General features: G+C 54.1%; 2 protein-coding genes and 1 long non-coding RNA gene across 4 annotated transcripts in view; 1 reads left to right on the forward strand and 2 right to left on the reverse strand.

Moving 5' to 3' along the window:
- LOC132235198 (uncharacterized) overlaps positions 1–23,396 on the forward strand; it is a 37,009-nt gene extending 13,613 nt beyond the window's left edge. Inside the window, exon 3 of the long non-coding RNA XR_009452996.1 lies at positions 20,280–23,396. This is a non-coding gene — a long non-coding RNA (uncharacterized LOC132235198). The remainder of the gene's footprint in view (positions 1–20,279) is intronic.
- On the reverse strand, positions 101–5,566 carry NMRK2 (nicotinamide riboside kinase 2). The gene is made up of 7 exons (XM_059697184.1): positions 5,416–5,566; positions 2,537–2,627; positions 1,901–1,949; positions 1,660–1,816; positions 1,168–1,239; positions 713–819; positions 101–430 (listed from the first exon to the last, which is right to left on the reverse strand). The coding sequence occupies exons 1-7, from the start codon at positions 5,535–5,537 to the stop codon at positions 345–347; spliced, it is 684 nt and encodes a 227-aa protein (XP_059553167.1). The 5' UTR covers positions 5,538–5,566; the 3' UTR covers positions 101–344.
- The window catches only part of ATCAY (ATCAY kinesin light chain interacting caytaxin), a 35,780-nt gene continuing 19,004 nt past the window's right edge, over positions 7,648–24,423 (reverse strand). Inside the window, exons 5-13 of one of the 2 annotated variants that reach the window (XM_059697183.1) lie at positions 23,453–23,638; positions 23,081–23,183; positions 21,882–22,013; positions 21,202–21,288; positions 17,215–17,313; positions 16,031–16,066; positions 13,877–13,948; positions 12,428–12,460; positions 7,648–10,074 (exon numbers count right to left, since the gene is read on the reverse strand). In XM_059697183.1, coding sequence (XP_059553166.1) covers positions 10,065–10,074; positions 12,428–12,460; positions 13,877–13,948; positions 16,031–16,066; positions 17,215–17,313; positions 21,202–21,288; positions 21,882–22,013; positions 23,081–23,183; positions 23,453–23,638 — 758 coding nt within the window. In that variant the 3' untranslated portion in view covers positions 7,648–10,064. Of the gene's footprint in view, positions 10,075–12,427; positions 12,461–13,876; positions 13,985–16,030; positions 16,067–17,214; positions 17,314–21,201; positions 21,289–21,881; positions 22,014–23,080; positions 23,184–23,452; positions 23,639–24,423 lie in introns of both variants that reach the window. The other variant, XM_059697182.1, reaches the window with a different exon arrangement.

A 24,423-nucleotide genomic window follows, 5' to 3' on the forward strand; every position in this document is an offset into this window, starting at 1 on the left:
TGCCCGCGCCCCCCACCCCCAGAGGCCACCAATGAAGCAAGGAGAAGGGACAGGGGGGTTCTCTTTGGAACCTCAAATACAACAGGCTGAACTCCAACAGTTACAAAAAATAGGATCAGGTTTAATACTTAAGCTGCTGTGAGGTTACAGAGGCATCTCAGGGCGGATCCCAGGGCCCTGAGATGCTGGGCTGTGAGTGGGGCCTCCACTCTCATATGTACAGACATCCACCAAGGAAAATGGTCGTGCGGTATCTTGCTGGGACGCCGCCACCTGGCCGTACTGTGGCCGGAATTGTATGTGTGTCTCTCCAGTGCGGGGTCGGGCCCCCCATCCCCCAGCCACTAGGAATGGTTCAAGAGCGAGTTCTGGATGTCCTCCCGGACCTGGTGGAAGAGCTCCTCACGGGACTTCATGCCATCCAGGTACACTGAAATCAGAAAGGCCGCGGTCAGGGCCGCAACTGCTGGGCCACCAGGTTGCTGCCAGGAGGAGGCGGCTGGCGCACAGGGAGCCGGGCAGACTGGGGCAGGAGGAAGCCGACCTGCAGTCAGGCTGCTGGACTAGAATAGCCTCCGGGGTCCAAAGCAAGAGGGACTGGCAGTGAGACTTGAGGAGGAACTTCCAGGTTTCCCAACTGGTCCCCATGGGGAGGGGCTGGGCTCAGGGTCCCCCCAGGGCCAGGCCTCACTCATCCTACTCAGGGCCTTACCTACTTCCACGCCGTTGGCCTCCATCTCTTGCTTATACTTCTGGTACATGGGCCACACGTGGCCATCAAAGAGGCCGGGGGGATCGGGGACCTTGTAGCTTCGAGTACTGGAGAGAGAGATTGGCAAGAATGAGTGATGCCCATGTTGCCCAGGGCGGTACCATGAGCAGAGCCTGGGGGATGTGAACTTGTTCAGGGAGAGTACCACTGAGTCAGGGGCCATGCTGGGGTCTGGGTGCTCCGGCTTCTGCATTTCCACCCGCTGAGCCTGGGAGACGCCTAGGGCAGTGCCGAGGTGGGCCATGCCTCCAGGTCCCTGGCTGGGGCTTTTGGAACACACCATGGGCAGCTAAGTGCCTGCTGGCCGCCAAAGTGGTTTCAGGGTGGCCTGTGTCCAGTGGGCATTGGTGGTTTCCTGGTCCCACCGGGGAATCCAGACGGGGCCCCCGGCTCACCTCCTCCTCCACTTGCACTCTTCGTAGGGGACGGTCAGGAAGTACCGTCGGCTGTATAAGTCCACCAGGGGCCTGGCAGGGGTGGAGGACACGGTCAGCGCTATGGGCTTCCTTCATGGGGTCAGAGGCACACATCCCCCAGCCTCGGCCTCCGGGGACTTTTCTGGGTGATGAGGGCTGGGGTGCGGTGGGGTCTGGGCTGCTCGTGTAGGGGTCAGGGAGGGGACCAGCATCGGCCAGTCTCCTGCTAGGCCCAGGAACGCCCCACAGCAGCCCCCGATTTGGCTGGGCCAACAGAGGTGCTATGTCTTGGCCGGGGTCCCACAGTGAGGCCAGGGGTCCAGCCCAACCCCCTGCTCGGCCTGAGAGGGCTGAGCTCAAGAGGGAGGACTCAGTTTCCCCCAGAAGTGGGGGTTTTTCCCCGGCCCTCTGAGCTGAGCCCCACCCCTGGGAGGGCCCAGAGTGTCCGGGCGGGAACCTGCCGCCACTCACTTGTAGCTGTACAGCAGGAAGCCCTCCAGGATGAGGATGTGGGTGTCCAAGGCGTCCGGCTGGACGCTGACCCCGTGGGCGCGGGCGAACTTCCGGGGATTGCTCATCCAGGCCTGCACGGTGCTCAGCATGGCCTCCATGTCCAGGGACTCCAGAACTGGGGGCAGGGAGAGCGGCGTTGGCAGAGTTGGGGAAGGGGGGACAGGGCAGGCAAGGGGCGCGGGCCGCCGGCCATCCTTACCATCCCACTGCTTGAAGCCGTCCTCCCCAACGGCGATTTGGTCTTGGGGCTGAAACAGAGGAGCCCGAACCCCGGGCTCAGTGCCCGCCTTCCCGCCTCACCACCACCCTGGGCTGACTGGATCTTGGTGGGCCCCTCGGCTCCTGGAGAGCCCACAGGGAGGGGCTCAGGGCTGGCGGGGCTGCCTGCCCCGACCCTCTGCAGTTGACGCTTACAGGCTCTGAGGTGCCGGGTGGGGTTCAGGCTGGCACTGGGACACTCCCCTCCCCCACCTCATGACTCTTGGGACCAGGAGGGAGGGGACTTTATATCCATCACCTCATCACCCCTCACCCTCCAGAAAGCGTGGAGGTGGGCTCAGCCCATTTTGCAGATGGGAAGAAAGGGAGGTGCAGAGGGAGAAAGGGCCTGGAAGGCCACCGTGGCTCTGGTCTGGTGGCACACCCCCTTTGGGAACTTGTCTCCATCAGTCTAATGCCAGTTTAACGTGCCAGGTGCATAGTAGCTGCTCAGTAAGTGAGAACACCCATCCCTTGCTCTCCTGACTGGGGAGGGGTCTGTGCCCAGCCCACAGTGGGCAGCAGAGGACAGGGTAGTCTGGGCTGACTCCTCCTGACCCCAGGTGAGGGCGGCCACCTTGAAAAAGTCATCCTGGTGGATCACACAGCAGTTGGGCAGCACCTTGAGCAGGCTGTTGGTCAGTGTGGTCTTGCCGCCGTTGGTCATGCTGTGGAGACATCGTAAGGGTGAGGCTGCCTGGTGGGGTCTGAGCCCCACCCCCCAATCAAACTCCAATATAAACACAGAACTGTAAAACCGTAGAGCCAAGAGGATATTCTTATTTGCCTAGAACCCAGGAGGCCTTTTAAGCAGCGAAAAGAGCGGAAAGTATGAAAAGAAATAGCTAGCTCAGTCTTGGTGGGCACAGGACCATCCTGAGCACAGAACTCACTTCAGCATCTTTGCAAACCCAGGAGGTGGAGCCAGAGAGGAAACTGAGATCCAAGCATGATTGAGCCCTAGTAGGGCTTTTTTGGGGGGTGGGAGGTGGGGGGGGGGGGGGCTCAGAATGTTAAAACAAGTGCAAACTGGTGGAGAAAAAAATATTTGCAATAGAAAAACCAGTAGTTCACTGCAAAACTAAAAGAGGCACTCAACTTTATGAACTGGCTGTAACCAAGAAAAGACAAAACAAGAAAAGAAAAGAAGAGAAAAGAAAAGAAAAGAAAAGAAAAAGAAGAGAAGAGAAAAGAAAAGAAAAGAAAAGAAAAGAAAAGAAAAGAAAAGAAAAGAAAAGAAAAGAAAAGAAAAGAAAAGAAAAGAAAAGAAAAGAAAAGAAAGCAATTGTAAAAGCAGGTGACCAACTTGCCCTGCTTTGCCAAGTGTTGCGGCCAAAGGTAAACTGAGTGGGGGGGGGGGGGGGTGTGAAAGGATTAAGGAAAAGACAGACAAGAGAATACTCCCTGATGAGGAGACAGCGCCAGCGCCCACAAGCCGTGTCTCTATTTTATAGCAGATGTCACGAGGCAAAGCAGGGGCGTGATCACATTGTTTACAGCATTCTCGTGAGCTCCAACCCTACTCAACTACGTGCACCTGAACTTTAGCACAAGGCACGTGGGCTACGTGTTTGGACCATAGGTTCAAGCTTACAACCACAGCCTTTGGCTATAATTGTGCTGGGGGGGCCCTGGCCTCCAGTTGGGACTTGCACGTGGCAATGAGACGACCCTGTCCTTTCATTAGTCCGAGGCTTGAACCTGGCCAAAACATCGTAACCGCGCCCCACAGCCAAGGATGTCTCTGTTTTTAGCACTGAAAGTCCCGAATCCTGGGGACCCTCAGTGCCAGGAAGACCAGGACAGGGGAAGGGGTCACCCTGTGGCAGAGGGAGCTAGACTCTGGCCTCCTGGAGCTGACAAAGGACATAGAAGGGTCACTGCAAGGCCTTTCTGGAAATCAGTGTCCCTCTGACCTTATGGTCTTTTTTTTATTTTTTTAAAAATATATTTTATTGATTTTTTACAGAGAGGAAGGGAGAGGGATAGAGAGTTAGAAACATCGATCAGCTGCCTCCTGCACACTCCCTACTGGGGATGTGCCCGTAACCAAGGTACATGCCCTTGACCAGAATCAAACCTGGGACCCTTGAGTCCGCAGGCCGACGCTCTATCCACTGAGCCAAACCGGTCAGGGCTGACCTTATGGTCTTTACTTTAGGAATCAGAGGCAGAAAGCCAGGTGTGGGACAGGGGAGAGCTGCAGCCGATTAAAAGGGCTGACAGGAATGGGGACCCTCGGATACTAAGGGGGAGCAGTTTAGAACATCCCTGACATGCGTTTGGGTCCTTACTAAAAGACACGCCTTGCACACACAGTGGCTACAGAATTTGCAGGGCCTGGAACAAAATGGAACGTAGGGGCCCTCCTTCAAAGGTATTAGGAATGTCAACTGGGCGATAGCAGAGCAAGTGGGGGAGGGCCCTGGCCGGGTAGCTCACTGGTTAGAGCATAGTCTCCATACACCAAGGTTATGGGTTCAATCACCGCCGCCCCCCCCCCCCCCCGCCTCCCGGCTCCCCGACGCACACCCCATCAGGACACATACAACAACCAACCAATCAATGCATAAATAAGCGGAACAACAAATCTCTCTCTCTCCCCCCTTCCTCTCTCTAAAATTTAATTTTAAAAAAGTCTAAACCAAGTGAGGGAAGGGGCCAGGGCAACTCCCAGGTAGGACTTTCTGTCCCTAAGCCCCTGATTAGGCGAAATGCTTCCCTAGCATCATCTTAAAAGGCCTGATCATTGGTAATAAAATGGAGATTTTATTTTTTATTTTATTTTTTCATATATATTTTTATTGATTTCGGAGAGGAAGGGAGAGGGAGAGAGAGAGCTAGAAACATCAATGATGAGAAAGAATCATTGATCGGCTGCCTTCTGCATGTCCCTCACTGGGGATTGAGCCTGAAACCCCGGGTTGTGCCCTGACCCGGAATCGAACTGTGACCTCCTGGTTCACAGGTCGATGCTCAACCACTGAGCCCACACCAGCCGGGCAAAATGCAGACTTTAAATACCCCGGGAAGCTCGGCCCCTGACTGCCAGGTGCTGACAGAAGTCACCCCGGAATGCCATTCTGGGGGCTGCCCCACCTGCCCACTGTCTGCCTCCAGGTAGGGTGTCTCCCCCACCTTCCTGCCAAGATGGTCCCAGCCTGTTAGAAGGGCCTGTCTGGGCTTCAGAAAGTCTTCTCTGAGTCCCACTGGTTTTTGGTTTTACACTGAGTATAGCGGGGAAAAGTAATTTCCGTTTGAAAATTTAAAATTGGGCTCGCGCCCAGCCAGATGGGCGCGCCCAGCCTCCAAGCGCGCAGACCCCTCCCCACACTCAGACCTTGGGCCGCAGGCCTGGGACCCCAGGCAGCCCTCCATTCATTCCGCGGCCTCCCCGCGCGCTCCTGTGCGCATCTGCCCCCGCGAGGCCGCCCCTCGGGCGCCCAGGCCGCTCACCCTCCGATGCCCACGATGCACTTCATTTCCACGCGGAGGGGCGGCGGGGATCGCGCTCGGCCTGCTGAATCCCGGGCACTCCGCTGGGTCCAACGCTGCACTGCGCTGCGTCCCGGCTTCATTGAGAAAAACCTGGCACCTTTATAGGCCCGGGCAGCCCAGAGGCCGCCACGAGGGAGGCCACACGCGGCCAATTGGCAGCATGGCCCACGGGGTGGGAGCAAGCACCCCGCACCCCCCCTCCCCGCACCTGTTCCCTCTGCATGGAAATAGCTCCACGCTGCCTTTTGCCTAAATTAGTCATGGGCCAGCTGGGCGGGAGGGGGGTGCGGGTGGATGTCACCCTGGCTGTCTCTTCCCTCCTCCTGCTCTCTTTACTCTCCTCTTCCCCCTCGAGCCAGACCGCCCGCCCCTTGTGGCAGATAAGGCGCCACACATCCTCCCTTCCTAAAAATATCCCGCCAGCGTGTCCTCTGGCCTGACCCTGACATTAGCACTGGTTCTGGTGGCCCTGAGGAAAGGGACCCCCGCCCCCCGCCCCCTCACTCCATCACCAGCTACAGCAGCAGTGCCAGCACCCCACCCAAACCCCCTGCGCTGGGAACTTCCCTGTCCAAGGAGGCTGTGCCAAGATGGGCTTAAGGTCCAGAATGGGGAGTGCCAAGGTAGCCGTGCTGGTGACCCAGGCCGGTCAGAAACGCACAGCGTGATCCCAGGGCCGCTCATCCAGGGATCATGTGAGGCCTGGAGGAGTCACTGGGCTTGGCCTCGGGGATGGGGTGGGTGGAGCATGACCTTGCCGCTCCCGCTCTGTACCCCTGGAAGCTGAGGGACCCCTCGCCCAAGTTCAAGCAGCTGCTTACGATGGCGCTGGGGTGTCCATCTGGACTGAAGGTTCTAGACCCCCAACTGTCCTGTGTGACCTGCGTGGGCCATGTCATCTCTCTGTGCTCAGTGTCCCCCCAGTAACATGAGGACTATACTAGTGGGGCACAGGCTGTTATTATTATTTTATTATTATTATTGTGATTTATATTAAGTAGAGATTTGGCCTTAGTCCCAGCACACAGTTCCTGAGACCCTTGTAATTTGCTAAGTGAGAAGAGGGCGTATCTTTTGTTATACTATTTGGACTTTCCTCTTTGATTCCTGAAACAGCTCCAGAATGATACAGATGAAAGAGGTGCCTTTTGCTATTTGTAACAAGTCCTTGCAACCGCCCCTGAGTTTATGCTGAGGGTGTGGCCTGGGAAAGGCCCTGGAACCGCAGGATGGGGGCTGGTGGCCAGGGGAGCCAGCGTGTGGTAGAGGATGGAGTTTTCCGGGGGGAGGGGCTGGGGACCGAGTCAATCACCAAAGGCCAGCAATCTAATCAATCACACCTGTGTGGCGAAGCTGCCACAAAAACCCTAAATGAAGGGGCTCGGAGCGCTTCTGGGCGGGGGAGCACATCCACCTGCCGGGAGGTAGTGCCAGGAGAGGCAGCCCCTTCCCCAAACCTTGCTCTATGCGTCTCTTCCATCCGGCTGTTCCCGAGCTCTAGTCCTTATAAAAGCTGCTAACCTAGCAAGTCAAGGGTTTTCCTGGGTTCTGTGAACTGCTATAGCAACTTGTCCAACCTCAAGTGGGGGCATGTATGGGAACCCAGATTTGTAGCCAAGTGGGACAGGAGTGTGGGTAACCTGGGCACCCGCTACTTTGACCCGCTTCTGTGGGGTCTGCACTAACTCCGGGCAGTGTCAGAATTCAGTTAGATTATAGGACATTCAACTGGTGTCTGCCCAGAACTGGAGAATTGCTCGGCGTGGGAAAAAGCCCCCCCATCTGGTGTCAGGGTTGGTGTTGAGTGTAGAGAGGAAATAGTTGTCCCAGTCAGTATAATAATAGTACATTTATAATAATGCTATAGTAATTAATAGAATGTATAGTTATACATGCATATATAGTAATTAATATGTTATTTTTACTATTCACTGCTGACTGGGTTTGATTCCAGAAAGGATCAGGGGCAGGAAATGAACTTGAATCACAGAGAAGCAGAGTCAGGAGGGGCATTGGGAAAAGTCATCAGGCCCCCACTCTGCAGATGACAGATGGAAGCCGCACAGGACAGATGATGGCTCAAGGTCATGCAAGGTCACCCAAGGCACGGAGCTGTTGACATTTTCTCCTCGGAAACTCACCTAAGACCGGCAAGGGCCACAGCCCTTGGAAATAGGCAAAACTAGAAACTTCTGTTCTCAGTTTAGTTTATTTCACATAAAAATCCCCCCAAGTTTATGGAAATGATGTTCTCACATCACAACAGTAATCATAATGAATTGTTTTTTGTCTTTAAAAACCGCAAGACTCGCCATGGGAAGGATGGGCGTGTGAACTTTGACTTTGGGGCAGGACTTAGGGTGCCCCCACGTGTCACAAGAGGAAAGTCCATTCGTTGTTCCTTTATGACAAGGGATCCAGGTCCTTTGCATTTGAGCCCAAACTGCCCCGCAGATACAAATCTTCCCCAAAGCCAGTTTCAGAGGGTGGGGGTAGCAGCCTGGCTGGACACGGTGGCCCTGTTTGCACAGAACGTCTCACACCTGTGACAGGCGGCTGGCCTGGCGAGGGCCTCCTCAGGGGTCTCTCTTTGTTCTGGAAGGACTGCTGAGGCTGAGTTGGGGTCCTTGGTTCTGCTTGCCCAATGGTTGTCTGTGGTGCTGGCGGTCCCGAGGGGCGGTGGCAGACCACGGTGAACCTGTTGGAGTTTTGCGTGTGGCCAGGATCTTTAGCCTGCAGGTCCTTGAGGGCTGAACGGGGTCAGCACCTTTGTCCGTCTGCAGGCATTTACTAATCCTGGGATTGGGTAGAATGAATTGCTTCCTATCCCTGGCTCCTTTTTAATTTTTTTTCCTTGCAGGAAGGCACCGGCCTTCCAGGAATTACTGCATTCACTGGGGTGGGAGTTTGGGCCTTTCAGGACCATGTCGGTCTCAGATGAGCAAGGCTGGGCCACCTGAACCTGGGGTTTAGGGCCTGGGATAGAGGGGCCTTGCGGAGGGCAGTCTAGGGAGGCCCATCCACCAACCTCTGCTGCCTCAGGCTCCAGGTGAGGCACCTGGGCCCAGAACAAGGCCCCTGTTCTTTATTTGACATTTAGGAAAGAGCAGAACTACAAGTTACAAAACGCCACCGGGCGCCCAAATGTCCTGGCCTCTCGAGGGCAATGCTGGGTCCCAGAATATGCAGGCCCAAAGCAGCTCAGAAACCTGGCATTTTTCAAGGCAGGAGCGCCTGGCGTTGGGACAATTCCTTGATGCGGCAAAGCGCTGGGGATCCCTTTTCTTAGTGCTCAGTGCCACTAGCTCCCTGTTGTTGGGAGAGCTCTAAACGCAGCCCCTGCCATGCCAGGTTGAGAAGCATCAGACATTTCTACTGAGGCCAAGAACCTCGTACTCGGAAATTGGGGTGGCTCAACTGAACCTCGACGATTACCAGCTAAGGAGCCAGCTTCAGATCCAGAAAGAGGGGCCCGGGGTGTGTGCCTGCTCAACGTTTGCTCAGATTCATAGAAATAGAGACTCTTAGGGTTGGAGGGGGCACCGAGGACCATTTTCTGCAAGCATTGTCCAGCCTTTTCTTAAATACTTCCAGAGACGGGGAACTCACTACCTCTAGAGGCCACCTGACTGGTGTTTGGACCATAATAGAAAAGTCTGTCTCCTTTGCATGCAGGTGGCTGTAGCATCCAGTCCACTGGAACTTATATCCCCAGGTGACCTTTGAAACAAACGAACACCCATACCCTGTTTCTTCCTTTTTCTTGGTCTGTGTTTCCAGGATGAGCCTATTTCAGAGTCGGCTTCTCAGCCTCTGTTCTTGGTGGAGATCCAAGGGGCACATCCCAAGTCTGTGTTGGGAGATTGGAGAAGTGGGGGCAGCTCATTCCCTTTGGAGGTATTGATCGATGGCCCTGTGGCATAGCATCTGCATTAAAGGGGCTTGAGAAAGTTCTAGATCGAGAGGGTGGAGGACAAGGATGACCAGGGCAGCTCTCACTTGTGCTGTGGGCTCCAATGCTCCCACGTCGATGCCATCAGAGAAAAAGGGGGGCATTCAAATGAAAAGCCATGAGGTTGAAGGTGCCCAGGGCACAGCTCTGTTGGGGGGCTGAGCTTCCTGGCCAGACACCCAGGATTGCGGGAGCCATTCTGGGAGGAAAGGCACAAGAACGAATTCCAGGTCTGGCCAGGGAGCCGGGGGTGGAGGGGGTGGGGCGGGCATCTATGGCTCCAACCTGGGCCAGTGTCCAGCAAGAGAAGGGTCTTAAAGCAGGACTTTGTGGAGTGGGCTGGGACTCGGAGGCCAGAGGACACATGGGCCATGCCCTGTGCGTCTCTCTCTTCTTGGCTGTGAGCTCATGAGTCTGGAGGGTGGAGGGCTGAGAACCGGATTCTTTTCCCGAATGCACTTCTACTGCATCATTACAAAAACGTGTTCAAGCAGCTAAAAAGGATGCTGGGTTTCAGAGATGGGTGGAGGAGACAGGCACCCTCCGAGGACTGAGATTCAGGAGGAGGTGGGGTGAGATCCAGGGCCAGAGGACATCGGACAGAGGTTTCTTGGCATCTGGTATTTTCTTTCGTGTTCTCTGTTCTCTCATCACCTCAGGACATGCTGGAGAGGGAAACACACAGGCCACGCTATTATTTTTATTTTACTTGAATTTTTATAAGGATTTATTTGAGCCAAATTGATGACATATGCTGGGAAGCACAATCTCAAAGGCTCCCTATTATAATTTTTAAAGAAAGTGGAAAATACTGTCCCGTGCACTTGGAATCCAAAAGAATGGTCTAATCTGGCTTTGGTGCACCCTCAGCACCAAGAGTGGCACCTGCCCTTCAAGGTCTACCATCTGCTACCCACCTTCCAGGTGTGGTTCTGAAGGGGACCGCTCTCTTGGTGCCCCGCAGAACAGACCTCAGAGCTGATGCCTCTAATCAGACTGGAGGGAAACTTCAAGCCATCTACCCCACAAGCCTGTCCCCCATCCATCTGTCCGTCCATCCATCCATCCATCCATCCATCCATCCATCCATTTATCCTCCATCCATCCATCCATCCATCCATCCATCCATCCATTTATCCTCCATCCATCCATTTATCCATCCATCCATCCATCCATCCATCCATCCATCCATCCATTTATCCATCCATCCATCCATCCATCCATCCATCCATCCATCCATCCATTTATCCATCCATCCATTTATCCATCCATCCATTTATCCATCCATCCATCCATCCATCCATCCATCCATTTATCCATCCATCCATTTATCCATCCATCCATTTATCCATCCATCCATCCATCCATTTATCCATCCATCCATCCATCCATCCATCCATCCATCCATCCATCCATTTATCCATCCATCCATCCATCCATCCATCCATCCATCCATCCATCCATCCATTTATCCATCCATCCATCCAGCCAGCCATCCATCCATTTATCCATCCATCCATCCATCCATCCATCCATCCATTTATCCATCCATCCACCCATCCATCCATTTATCCTCCGTCCATCCATCCATCCATCCATCCATTTATCCTCCATCCATCCATCCATCCATCCATCCATCCATTTATCCTCCATCCATCCATCCATCCATTTATCCTCCATCCATCCATCCATCCATTTATCCTCCATCCACCCATCCATCCATCCATTTATCCATCCATCCATTTATCCATCCATCCATCCATTTATCCATCCATCCATCCATCCATTTATCCTCCATCCATCCAGCCATCCATCCATTTATCCATCCATCCATCCATCCATCCATTTATCCTCCATCCATCCAGCCATCCATCCATTTATCCATCCATCCTTCCATTTATCCATTCATCCATCCATCCATCCATCCATCCATCCATCCATCCATCCATCCCTCCCTCCACCCACCTACCCCACCCACCCACCCATCCATTCTTCCATCTACCCACTCATCCGCCTGTCCACATACCCATCTATCCAACCACCCATCTGTCTGTCCATTCATCTATCTGTCACTCTGAATAATTCCTTCTTTGATGTCTTTAATCATTTCTACCTGAGGATACCCGGAGGAGGTCTAATTCTGTTGATTATTTTATGTGCCGACTTATTCTCATGGTGGATGATTTCCTTGTGTATTTTATGTCTGTGGATGTGAACTCATCTCCAGAAGGCGTGGAATGAGATGGTCTTTTCAAAAATGCATTGAGAACGTGCATTCACTTAGCATCCCCACAGCAGTGCTGGTGTAAGATGGCTTTTGGTGTTTATTTCTTAGCTTGGGGCTTCTTGTGTCACCTGGGCAGTATTAGGGCAAGTGTCCAGGCCAAGTGACAGAAGTAGGAGAATGTGTGGTCAAGGATTAACCCCGCACATTCCAAGGAAAAGTGTGGCTCTTGCCTGGCTCCTGGGAGGCTACCTCTGAGTCCTGGGGCTGTCCTGCCCAGTAAGAGTGACTTTGTTTACCTGGGACCTTGGCTCAGGTCAGAGAGTCTATGCTCACGATGGGATTTAGGGGGGCGGGGTCAGCTTGACCTCTGGGAGGGGCTGGAGAGGAAGGGCAGTCAGCCGTGTACACGTGACTGAGCCCAGTCAGCACCCTGGACACCAAGGCTCAAGTGAGTGTCCCTGGTTGGTGACGCTGTGTGTGTCGCCCACATTTTTACTGGGAGAATTAAGGGCTGTCCTAGTGCCGATTTCCACCTGACTCCATCCTTCCACTGCAATAAGCTGTCACCATGAGCAGAGCAGCTTTGCTGAGTTCTGAGTCGTTCTCGCAAACCACTGAACTCGAGGGGGGTCTTCAGGACCCCCAACACCCGAGAAGGCTTTTCCTGGCATCCAGAACCCAGCAGAGACACCGAGACAGGCTGTGGGCAGACGGTGCACCCTTTGGCTGGGGTGGGCTTCACTTAGAACATTTCAAAAAAAGGCTCCAAGATCACCCTGCTTCCTACCCACCTTGTCTCCTGATCTTCTGTGACCGGAGCAGACCTACGGAAGAGGGAAGGAGTCTTAGCATGATCTGCCTTTGTTGGGGAGCCTGGGCCTTTGTCTGTGAGCCCCATGAGGGCTGACCCAGCTTCAGCTTCATCTGGTATGAAGCAAGTGTCAGTGTGTGTCTGCTGCGTAACAAATGAGCCAGGACAGGCAGTCATGAGGAGACGGGCCGAGGCCTTCACTAATACAAAACAAAGCCACTGATGTTGCTCGGGACCCACCAGGTCTGGAGGGGCCAAACACAGCCACAGGGACTTGCACAAAGGTCACCTAACTGGGACCTTCCTCTGAGAGCAAAACTTGGGTCTCTCGGTGGCATCCACTGCCCGTGGTCCCTATGCTTGGCTTGTGCTGAATACAGGGAAGAGGAGGGAATGGTCCCAAGGCAGACCCACTGCCCCTGGGGAGCTCAAGGGCAAGAGAAGGAGGGTTTCACAAGGGTGACAAGCAGGAGGCAGACCTGACAGAGACAGGAAACTTGGGAAGGACTTCCAGAGGCGAGGAAGGGGCTGGGGCCAGGCCATTTGTCTACACATCCCAGGGCGAGGGGCTAAAGGACTCTCAATTGCTATTTGGTGGATTTTAAAACAAGAAGGGGGAGGGAGGGAATGGGAGTAGCTGCTAAAGGGTCTCCCCCTGGGCTAAGGGGAGGTTCTGGAACTAGGAGAGGCACTGGATGCACTAAATGGTGTACTTTATTTTATTAAAATATATTTTCATTGATTTCAGAGAGGAAGAGAGCGAGGGAGAGATAGAAACATCTATAATGAGAGAGAACCACTGATCAGCTGCCTCCTGCACGCCCCCTACTGGGGATTGAGCCCACAACCCTGGGCATGTGCCCTGACTGGGAATCGAACCGTGACCTCCTGGTTCAGAGGTCGACGCTCAATCACTGAGCTACACCGGCCAGGCTCCATGGTGTACTTTATAAAATGGTTCATTGGATGTTATGTGAGTTTCACCTCCATTAAAAATAAACGAGTGAGGAAAACCCAGGAGAAGGGAAGGGCCGGAGGCACCCTGTCCCTAGACCTTAAGCCGACAAGTAACGTGTTCTGTTTCCATGTTGTCCAGCACAGGAGCCCTGAGCCCGGAAACGTGGCAAGCGAGACCGAGGAGCGAACTTCTAAATTTTATTTACTGTGAATTCGTTTAAATTTCAATAGTGGCCCCAGAAGGGACAGCTCAGGGTGGAGGGAAGACTGACCCCAACATGGAGCATCTACGGGGTGCGGGGAGGGGGTAAGCATCGCGCTGGCTGGTTCATACCCGAGTTTGCGTTTCATCATCCTGGTCGCATCGGGATCATGAAAACACGGTAACGCCGTGACCACTTTTATCGGACGTTCTGCGGGCCCCGCAGCCCGGTGGGTATCAGCTCTCACCTGTGGTCACCCGCGTCCTTACCTGTGTTCCGCAGGCGCTGCCTCCGGCTTCTCTTCCGACCTGGGCAGGACCAGCTCCGGCTGCGGCCTTGCGCTGGGGACACAGAGAGGTGGCAGGGATGACGAGGCGCTGTGGAGGAAGGGGGATCTCGGCTCCCACCGGCCTCTCTGACCCGGGCCCACTGTGGCCTGAGAGCAGTTTGAACAGGGAGGTTTTTGCTGCCCCCAGGAAATGCGGGGCCCGGGAGGGTGGTGAGAAGTGGTCACCCAGGGGCTAATGAAGATGAGGCAGCTGTGAGGAAGCAGGGACAGGGGCGGGGGAAAGACCCTGAACCATTCCCTCTGAGCATTTATCTCAGCGTTTCCCCCAGAGGCACCTCTGCATGTGTCCCATGGATGCTGGCCCCCTGTGCTACGGTGCCAGATGTGGGTGTCCTGCTTGTGTTCGGTCTGTATTCCTGTTGATCGCTAAAGTTTGGCAGGCAGGAGGAGCACAACGCAGAGAGAGAGAGAGAGAGAGAGAGAGAGAGAGAGAGAGAGAGAGAGAGAGAGAGAGAGAGAAGGAGGGAGAGAGGAAGGGAGGGCGGAGGAAAGAAAAAGAAAAAGGAAAGAGATATTTCCACTTCATGCCCATTGAGATGCCTACTCTCATAAAAACAAAGTAGCAAGTTATGACAAGGATGTGAACTGGAACTCTGGGCCCTGCTGGTGGGAAGGTAAGTGGTGCAGCCACTGCGGGCAGCAGGACGACTCCCCTGTGTGAGGTCCCAGAGGAGTCAGGTCCACGGAGACAAGGTAGCCAGGCGCTGGGGGAGAGGTCCGTGTTTAATGGGACAGAGTTTCAGTTTGGGAAGATGAAGTTTGGGAGCTGGATGGTGGTTATGTTTGCACAACAACGTGAATGTACTTAGTGCCACTGAGCGGCACTGGTTAAAAATGGTTAAAGTGGTGAATTTTACATGATGTGAGTTTTACTACAAGTAAAACTTTTTTGAAAAATGACAGGATGAATGAAGAAAGGGAGGGAGGAAGGAAGGAGGAAGAAGGAAGGAGAGGAGAGCTAGGAGAGGAGTGAGGAAAAATTCCCGAACGGCAAGGGATGTGAGCCCCACCCGCCCTCCGGCCTCGCCGCCTCCATGCTGCCCTCTGTCATTATCGGATGACGCTGTGTCTCATCTGCCCACATCACCCAGCCCTGTCGCCAGAACCCGCTCTCCTCACTGGGCGAGGTGTCCCTCTCTTTTGCCATTTAAAGAAACTTCTGGACCAGGAATCTCTCTTAGTCGCCTCTGTGTCCCTGGGTTCTAGCCCAGAGCCAGGCAATGATACACGCTTTCCACCTGTTGAAAGCCCCAACTCTCCCACAGACTTGCTGTGTGGCCATGAGCAGGTACCTTGCCCTCTCTGAGCCTCACATACCTGGGCTGTAAGATGCTGTTCGTATCCTGGGCCTGCCTGGCTTTTGAGGGGCAAGGGATGTGAAAGTATCCAGGCGATGGGCTAAGGCAGTGGTTCTCAACCTTCTGGCCCTTTAAATACAGCTCCTCATGTTGTGACCCAACCATAAAGTTATTTTCGTTGCTACTTCATAACTGTAATGTTGCTACTGTTATGAATCGTCATGTAAATATCTGATATGCAGGATGGTCTTAGGCGACCCCTGTGAAAGGGTCGTTCGACTGCCAAAGGGGTTGCGACCCACTGGTTGAGAACCGCTGGGCTAAGGGCTCTATAATTGGGCAGGACCAGAACCGTCTTGAAGGTCTGTGACATACTGGATCTTATTCATGAGAAAGGGGCCAGTAAGGCATTAAGTGGGCACGTCTGGGTCTGTTGCGGTGAGTGTGGGGCTCGTGTTTCCTCTGTAAAGGGAGGCCTTGATATCTCTCATCATGATTACCATGAGCCCACGGCTTTGCAAGTGGCTACACTGCTCCTGACTTTCCACTGTAACCCCCAAGGCCACTGTGAACTTTATATTTGCCTAATGTCGTTCTGTGACTCAGTAGGGAAATCAGGATTTGAACTCGGGTCTGACTCCAAGTTCTCGCGAGAAGTGCAGGGCCTCTAGTGTGACATTGGCCCCTGCAGAGCCAAGGCCATCGGCTGCTCCCCACGGGCAGACCCGGCTCCGCGCCAGCCCCCGCCCCGCCGGACAGGGCCACTCTGCACAGACCTTTCTCTCCTGGCCTTGAGCCTTTCCTCTTCATACCTGGAAGAGAGGAGGAGCAGCATGTCAGACACAGCCCTCCTTCCCCTCGGTACACTGCCCAGGGGGCTCTGGATGTAGACCAGGCTTCAGGGTAGGAAGTACAGCCGGGGCTGACAGCCTGCTGCCTTTCCACGTTCCCTGCAGCTGCTCTGCAGGCCCCCCCGGGCAGGGAGTGTCTGCATTGTTGATGTATTCCAGCCTCTGGTGTAGATGCGACTCGGCAGACATCTGCCTGACCCAGGGATGGAACAGTGCCGTGATAAAGCCGCACCCCGCTCCACGAGGGCAAAGGACTTCCGTAAAGGGCCGGAGAGTAACTATTTTCAGCCTTGCAGGCCAGTCTTGGTTGCACCAACTCAATTCAGTCGTAGCTTGAAAACAGCCCTAGTCCAGTGGTCGGCAAACCGCGGCTCGCGAGCCACAGGCGGCTCTTTGGCCCCTTGAGTGTGGCTCTTCCACAAAATACCGCGTGCGGGCGCGCACGTACAGTGCAAAGTTGACTTAAGACTTTAAGTAAAGTTTATTAAGTTAATTTTAGGGAACGTGGTGGAGTGAAAGAAGATGTAGTGTCGAGGATTGAGAAAGGTGTGTTGAGATGGTTTGGACGTATAGCGAGGATGAACGAAAGGAGATAGACGCAACAAGTACACAAGACGAGTGTGGATGGGAGAGTTGGAAGGGGTCGACCTCAGCGAACGTACCTCAATCAGATTGAGGACGTTTTTAGCAAAGGCCAGCTTAGGAGGACCCTAAGTAAGTTAATAACAGTGTACCTACCTATATAGTTTAAGTTTAAAAAATTTGGCTCTCAAAAGAAATTTCAATCCTTGTACTGTTGATATTTGGCTCTGTTGACTAATGAGTTTGCCGACCACTGCCCTAGACCATCTGTTAATAAGTGGGTGTGGCTGTGTGCGAATAAAACTTTATTTATAAAAACAAGCTGTGGGCTGTGGCTTGCTGGCCCGCCCCGCACTAGGTCCCCAGGCCCACTGTACTTCCTAATTCCACACGTGTTTGTTTCACTGATGCCTCCGTCCTGCTGCTCTCCCGCTCACGTCCGGTTTTGGGCAGCTGAGTGGGAACCTGAGGAGCCTGGGGGCCTTGAGGATGCAGGTGGGGCCCTCACAGGGCATGGGGACACTCACTGTAGCACGCAGTCTGGGATCTGCACGTGCTCCATGGGGATGAGCTGCTCCAGCTCTTCCAAACTGTGCACATACTGGATCTTGTTGATGAATTTGACGCTGCCAGGAGGAGGAGACGATGTGGTTACCCAGAGCCAGAAGGAGTGATGGCAGATAGGGTGGCACGCATAACGCAATTCGAGGATGCCCTAAGCGCCTACACTCAAATCTCCCTCCCCACCCAGTGCCAGGCTCCACCCTCTACCCTAGTGGGGTGGACAGAGCAAGGCCTGGGGGCTCCTGGCAAGAGGAGAGGGGTCCCGGCCCTGACCCCCACTAAGCAGAGGCCATTGTGTAAAGGAAGCAAAGAGGCAAGAGGTTCTAACAGACTAAGTATCCTCTTCATCCACCTAAGAATTGCTCCTCTGCGTTCGTTCTCCCAGGGATGCTTTCCTGGCGCTCTCGCCCCTGCTGGGGACACCAGTCATCATCAGGGCACAGGAAGGCACACGTGGGGCTGCTGACCACCCTCCATTCTTTCGGGATGAATGGCTTCTTCCCGTCTAAGCCTGGACTCAGGCTGTCAGCACCAGGCTGTGCTTGGTCACCAGCACGCTGCTTTGAACTCATGGTTATTAAAATACATTTTTTCAACTCAAATCTAGTCTTGGTGATATGGAAAACACACTATTTTCCAGGGAAAAGAAAAATTTTTAACAATGAGAAATGTAAGGCCAAGAGAATACAATAGCACAACAAAGAAGAAAGCAGCCCCCAGCTGGTTTGGCTCAGTGGCTAGAGCGTTGGCCTGTGGACGGAAGGGTCCCGGCTTGGATTCTGGTTAAGGGCACATGCCTGGGTTGTGGGCTCGATCCCTGGTGGGGGGTGTGCAGGAGGCAGCCATCAATGATTCTCTCTCATCATTGGTGGTTCTATCTCTTTCTCTTCCTTCCTCGCTGAAATCAATAAAAAAAATATTTTTAAAAAGTTTGCTAAATAAAAAAATAAAAAATTTAAAAATTAAAAATAAACAGAAGAAAATAAGTAATAATAAAAAAGGAAAGCTATGCCCTGGCTGGTTTGGCTCAGTGGATAGAGCGTCAGCCTGCGGACTGAAAGGTCCCAGGTTCGAATGTGATCAAGGGCACAAGCCCAGGTTGTGGGCTCAATCCCCAGTAGGGGGCGTGCAGGAGGCAGCCAATCAATGATTCTCTCATCATTGATGTTTCTATCTCTCTCTCCCTCTCTGAAACCAATAAAAACATGTGTGTTTTTTTAAAAAAGGAAAGATACAGCGAAATGTCTACAAGAGTGTCAAGAAGGTTTATATCTATTTTTAGAGATTAGACAAAAATTCAGCTCAAGCTTTCTGGCATTCAGCGATGAGTTCTGCAGCTCACAGTGCCTATAAGGGAAAAATAAAGCAGTTTCTTCGCAGAGGCCAATGGGAACTGATCGGGAAAGACAGAGTTTTCCCATGGGCAGTCACAAAGCAGCCTTGTGTACTGGAATGAACAACGCCCACTGCTTTCGTGCAGGTCGAATGCATTTTTTTTATTAAAAAAATTATTCTCACAGCACAAGGCCTCCCTCCAGTGGGCGTGACAGAGGTTAAGGGTGAGTAGGTAGAGAGCGAGTCTCAGACCCGGGCAGGAATCGTGTCCCCACCTGTCTCAGCGGGTTGTCTGTTCTGTGCCTGAATATGCCCGGGTTCCGCAGGCTCCGGGCGGACAGATTGGATTTGTTAGGAAGGATTTCTTTGTGGTGCCCAGAGCCAACACCTGCTGCTCTGAGTGCCGGTCTATAAATACAGGCAAAACTGACGTCATGAGGGTGTGGTCACACCCACCATGCCCATCACTGGAAACAGATACCCACATCTCTGCCGTGACTGTGCTTCTGCCTGTGAGCTGAGCTTTCTGACTCATGTTGGAGCGGGGTGGGGGGGGGGGGGGGCGGGCGCTGTCACGAGGGAGAATTCCAGGTCAGTGGCAGCACATCCCCAACCTTCAATTAGCATGGAACACTTGGGGGTTTTCTTGGAGATGCAATCACAGAACCTCAGGGTTGGACTGCAGGTCAGAATTGGCCTCCGTTTATCTCAGCTTTTCTGTTATAGATTTTTAAAATTGACTTTTAGAGAGAGAGGAAGGAAGAGGGAGAGAGAAACACCGATGTGAGAGTACAGATTGGCTGCCTTTTGCACGCCCTTCTGGGGATCGAGCCCGTAGCCCAGGCCCTGACCGGGAATCGAGCCTGCAACCTTGTAGTGCCCCAGATCATGTCCAACCAACGGGGCCACACTGGCCAGGGCCGCTTTCCTCAGCTTTCAAAAGAAGTGCATTTTCCTCCCCTCTCCCCTCTTCTCTCTTTGAAAGCTCAAAACAAGATCCTCACAATTTGCCATGGGAATAGCAACCAAGAGCGAGTGAATGGTCTGCCTTGGGCGATGGGATATTGAGGCCAGAACGCCGTTCTGTTAGGCCGACGTGCGTGTTCACCGTTTTGCCCAGTGGGTTCATCATGAGCACAAAGGATCCATAGCTAGTGTACTGTTCGCCTGCTTTCACTATTACGAGTCCTTGAGCACAGAGCGCCTGAAGTTGCCTCTTTGCAAATCCTTCAAGGCAAAGTATGGGCCCGACTTTCTCTCTCTCTCTCTCTCTCTCTCTCTCTTTTTTTTAATTTCAGAGAGGAAGGGGAAGAGAGAGAGAGAGAGAGAGAGAGAGAGGGAGAGAGAGAGAGAGAGAGAGAGAGAGAAACATCCATGATGATAGGGAATCATGGATCAGCTACCTCCTGCACGCCCCACACTGGGGATGGAGCCCACAACCTGGCCATGTGCCCTGATCAGGAATCGAACCGTGACCTCCTGGTTCCTACGTCCACGCTCAACCACTGAGCCACGCTGGCCGGGCTGGGCCCGACTCTGAAACGCATCACAGATTCTTAGTTGGGAATGTGGACATGAAGAAGGATCTTGACTCAGTTCAGTGTTTGGCACGATGTTAAGTTAAATGTACGTTCAGTTTGTATGTGATTGACTAGGGCATGTAAATTTGGGTTTCCTTGCTCTGTTTTTCCAGGTGCTTCTATATTGTGCAGCAGAGGGCGAACCCAGCGGCTTGGAGGACCCAAACCCTTACATTGGAAGGAAAGAGCTGGCTCTTGGTACGCGTGGGAGATCACCTATAAGCTGAGAATCGTCCTGCCTGGTAAGAGTGTCTTAGGTGACCTGGGCCTCAAAGCCTGCCGTGCCGTCTGTGCTAACGGTGTGGCTTAGGGTGGGGGCCTTGAGCCACGTAATGTCAATGTGATCTCTGGAGTCGCTGAAGACCGAGTAGGTTCGGCCACCTGGTGCTCCGTTCCCGTGTGGCTGAGCTTGCTGGGAGAATCAGGGCTTTGGGCACAACCGGGAGGGGCTCACTGGAAGCTCATTTCCGGTTTCTCCTAGACTCCCGTGTGCACCCGTTTCCTTTGCCAATTTTAATCTTCATCCGTTCGCAGTAAGAAAGCGGAACCATGGGTATAGCAGCTTTTCTGAGTCCTGTGAGTCCTTTTGGTAAATCATCGATCCCAAGGCGGGGTTTCACGTGTTGGTTCATTGAATGATTGGCCAGGAGTAGGTCAGACCCTCTTGGCATCCTAATGGCTCCCCCACAAGTTCTGGAGTGAACGGAGCTGGGTTCCCTCCTGGGGAGGGTGGTGGGCTAGTGACCTTGCTGTGTGAGTCTGGGTGAGTTCCTGGACCTTTCTGAGCCTCAGTTTACTCATCCCTGAAATGTACACAATGACACCAGCGTCTCGGGGTTAAAAGTTAAAAGGTATCCACCATTCACTATGGGAGAGCTGATTATTATTTCTCTCGTGTTTGTCGCTTAATAACAATACCTGTGATTGAAAAGTGTTTAAATTAATACTACCTATTTAGCATAGAGAAGTTGGGAAACGCTGATTAAAAATACAAGACACAGCCACGCGGGATCTGGACACAGGGTGCAGCCTCACCTGATGAAGGGGCGGGAGATGGCCAGCACAGTGCGGATGAACCAGGACGGGTGGACGATGATTAAGGACTTCAGGTTCTTCCGTAACCTGCGTGGGAAGGCAGAAGCAGCAGGATGGGCTCCGGGGGCAGGCCCTGGGGAGGGAGGGCTGCCTCCTCCGCCCCCCCGGGGGCAGCACCACGTAACACGGAGAAGGCAGAGGCTCTGAAAGCTAAGCCCCTTGGCGGAGTTTGCAGGTGGCGGAGCTGTCTCTCTCCTACATTAGAGTCTGAGCAATTTTCCTTTGTCACGCTGAATTGCATTCCCCCGTCTCGCCCCAAACCCATAACTCCTGGGTCCCGAGAAGGGGACACTATTTGGAAAACAGGGTCTTTGCAGACGTAACGCTTTCAGGTGAGGTCAGACCAGAGCAGGGTGGGCCTCTAATACATGACGCGTGGCGTCCTTGTGAAAAGAGGAAATTGAAGACACAGACGCACGCTCAGGGAGGTGCCATGTGGAGGTGAAGGCAGAGCTGGGGTGATGCATCTACAAACCAGGGGGCACCAAGGCTTGCCGGCGACCACTAGAAGCTGGGGGAGCACGGAGCAGATGCTGCCTCAGGGCCCCAGGGTCTCCCTCTGGAACCAGCCCTGCTCGGGGTCCCCTTGCACCGGAGGCAGGCCCCGCCCCCCCCCTCACCTTCTGTCGATCATCTGGTAGCACTTCTTCAGCCAGCTGATGCCCGGCATCCTCCGCCGGGGGGTGGCACCATTCAGGTACACGATCATGTAATCCTCTGCCACCAGGAGTTCCAAACTGCTGATGACGTACCTGGTCACAGGGCACGGAGGACAGGGGACCCAGTGAGAGCGATCCTGAGTTAGAAAGCCCCAGTTCCTGGGACTGGACACCTGTGGCACCTGCTCCCTTTGCCACCCCCTGCCCCAGCTGTGCCAGCCACACCTGTGCAGGAACTGTTGGCTGTCCCAGTGTTACACTCCAGGGGGTGTGTGTGGATGTGATTAACCCCAGCCCACCCCAAATTTGTGTCCGTGAGTATAATGATTATAGTAGTTACTATTTAATTGAGCACTTACTATGTGCCATGCTTTATATGCATGACTTCACTTACTATCTCCACTAATTCTGGGGATGGGTCTCAATAGCCCCAGATATAGCTGGGGAACAGGCACCCACCGTAGGTAACTCACGGCACCAGATGTTAGGGACCTGGGGTCCCTCCTGGCTCTATCTCTCTCTGAGGGATTTCAGAAAAATCCTTTCTGCTCTCGTAGCCTCTCCTTTCTGATTTGTAATTGGGTTCCCTGGTCTCTCAGGCCACTTCCCATTCTGACCTCCCACAGGTACCTCCTCATCCTCCAGCCCACCTGGCACCCAAGCCCTGCTGTGTAAGAAGGGAATCTTCATAATAACGATAGTGAGTGATCATGACTTATAGAGCTCTTACTGCCATCTGCCCGGTGCTTCATATGTATTATCTGGCTCCGTAGCAACAGAACGCTACCTGTGTGTCCTTGGGCAAGTGACTTACTGTCTGTGCCTCGGACTCTGCCCCTGTCGAAGGGGAGGCGCCCACCCCACAGGGTTATGGGGAGGATGGAGTGCGTCATCAGGGACGCAGCACGCAGCCTCGTGGCTGCCGCATAGCGAATACTCAATACATGACAGCGACGCTGACGATCATGATTGCACCGATGAGGCCCAGTGGGTGAGCAGGGAACTCAGATCCAGGTCTGCTGGTGGCCCAGCCCCTGCCTGGTGCCAGGCAGAGCCCCCTCCCAATGTGGTTCGCACAGCCTGGTCCAGCCCACTGCCGGGCCCTCAGGAATGTCGGGGGGTGGCGGGGGGGGGGGTGTGTGCAGCCGGCGGCCACTTACAGGAAGAGGTGCTCCATGAGGTAGTGGTAGTCGGGAGAGCTGCTGTCTGGGAGGAAGCAGGCGGCAAAGACGATGATGGCACTGAGGCCCTCACCATAGTACCCTGGGGAGAGGCCGCCAGTGAGTGTCCGGGCAGAGCCCTCGCTGAGCTCTAAGCTCTGAGCCGCCCCAGCCCCTGACCTGTCCTGCCTTTGGTAGGGAACGCCAGCCATCCTCCTAGGCACCCCCTATGTGCACCCGGCATCCAGGGCTCATCCTCATGCACGTTTCACCCCCACCCAACCAGAGACGAGAGTGTAGCATCCCCGTGGCCCCTGAAGAGGCTGGGGTTCAGAGCGGGCCACTGAGGGGGCCCCAGGGGTGTGGTCTCACCTCCGTGGGTCACCACCCTCATGTAGGGCCGGATCATGTGCAGGTCAATGCGATGCTCCTGCTCTCCGATGATCACTGTCCGCCACAGGCGCCCGTTGGCGGCACTGCCGTCCTCAGCCGCGCCGTCCCCGAACAGGTCCGCGCTGGCCCCGGGCATGTTCTTGGCAGCGGCCACGGGGGTGTCATCTGGAAGGGAGGCCTGAGTTGGACGTCTCGTCCCAGCCTCTCCCAGCTCCCGCTGCTGCCCGTGGCCGCAGAGCCCCCACCTCTCTCCCCAGGCCACAGGCAAAACACCTGTCCTCTACTTCGCTCACCAACAGCGTTAGCCTGAGGCGGCTGGGAAAAACGAGGGACCTGGTCATCAGAAAGTGACACCCAAGTAACTTTCTTCCAAGCCATGGCACACAGGACCATGCCCAGGGTGGGTGTCAGGCCGCCAGCCCGGGGAGAGCTCATTTCTGTGAACGGCCTGCTGTGTGACCGGGCACGCCTGCTTTCCCTCTCTGGGCATCGTTCCTGCTCGGCCACTCTTAGAACATCCACCTCCTTCCCACCTCTCGCCCTGCGGGCCTCCTGCCTCAGGAAGTGACTCTCAGGCCCCCACCAACCCCAGGCATCACCACTGGCTCCTTCCTCCCTTTATATTCCACACCCACCCAGCAGGTTCTGCGGCTCTGATTCCATCCGCTCTGATTCTATTCCCGTGGCCACCGCCATCGCAGGCTTTCTGACCTGACCTGTGCTTTTGTCTAGAGATGTCAGATCAACTAACATCCCCCCAGCGAGACCTGCCCTGACCACCCTTCCAAGGGAGTCCCCCACACTCAGCTCCCCCAGCTCAAGGGGTCTCACCCTGAGCATTTAGGGCAGGGGTCCTCAAACTTTTTAAACAGGGGGCCAGTTCACTGTCCCTCAGACCATCGGAGGGCCGGACTATAGTTTTAAAAAAACTATGAACAAATTCCTATGCA

Source organism: Myotis daubentonii, chromosome 5, assembly GCF_963259705.1.
Source record: "Myotis daubentonii chromosome 5, mMyoDau2.1, whole genome shotgun sequence".
NCBI classification, from domain to species: Eukaryota; Metazoa; Chordata; class Mammalia; order Chiroptera; family Vespertilionidae; genus Myotis; species Myotis daubentonii.

Coding starts and splice junctions, on each gene's coding strand:
- NMRK2 (XM_059697184.1), bottom strand. CDS start 5,537: ATGAAGCCGGGACGCAGCGCAGTGCAGCGTTGGACCCAGCGGAGTGCC. Junction 2,628..5,415: donor TGCATCGTGGGCATCGGAGG/GTGAGCGGCCTG, acceptor ATGTCTCCACAG/CATGACCAACGGCGGCAAGA. Junction 820..1,167: donor GAGTGCAAGTGGAGGAGGAG/GTGAGCCGGGGG, acceptor CTCTCTCTCCAG/TACTCGAAGCTACAAGGTCC.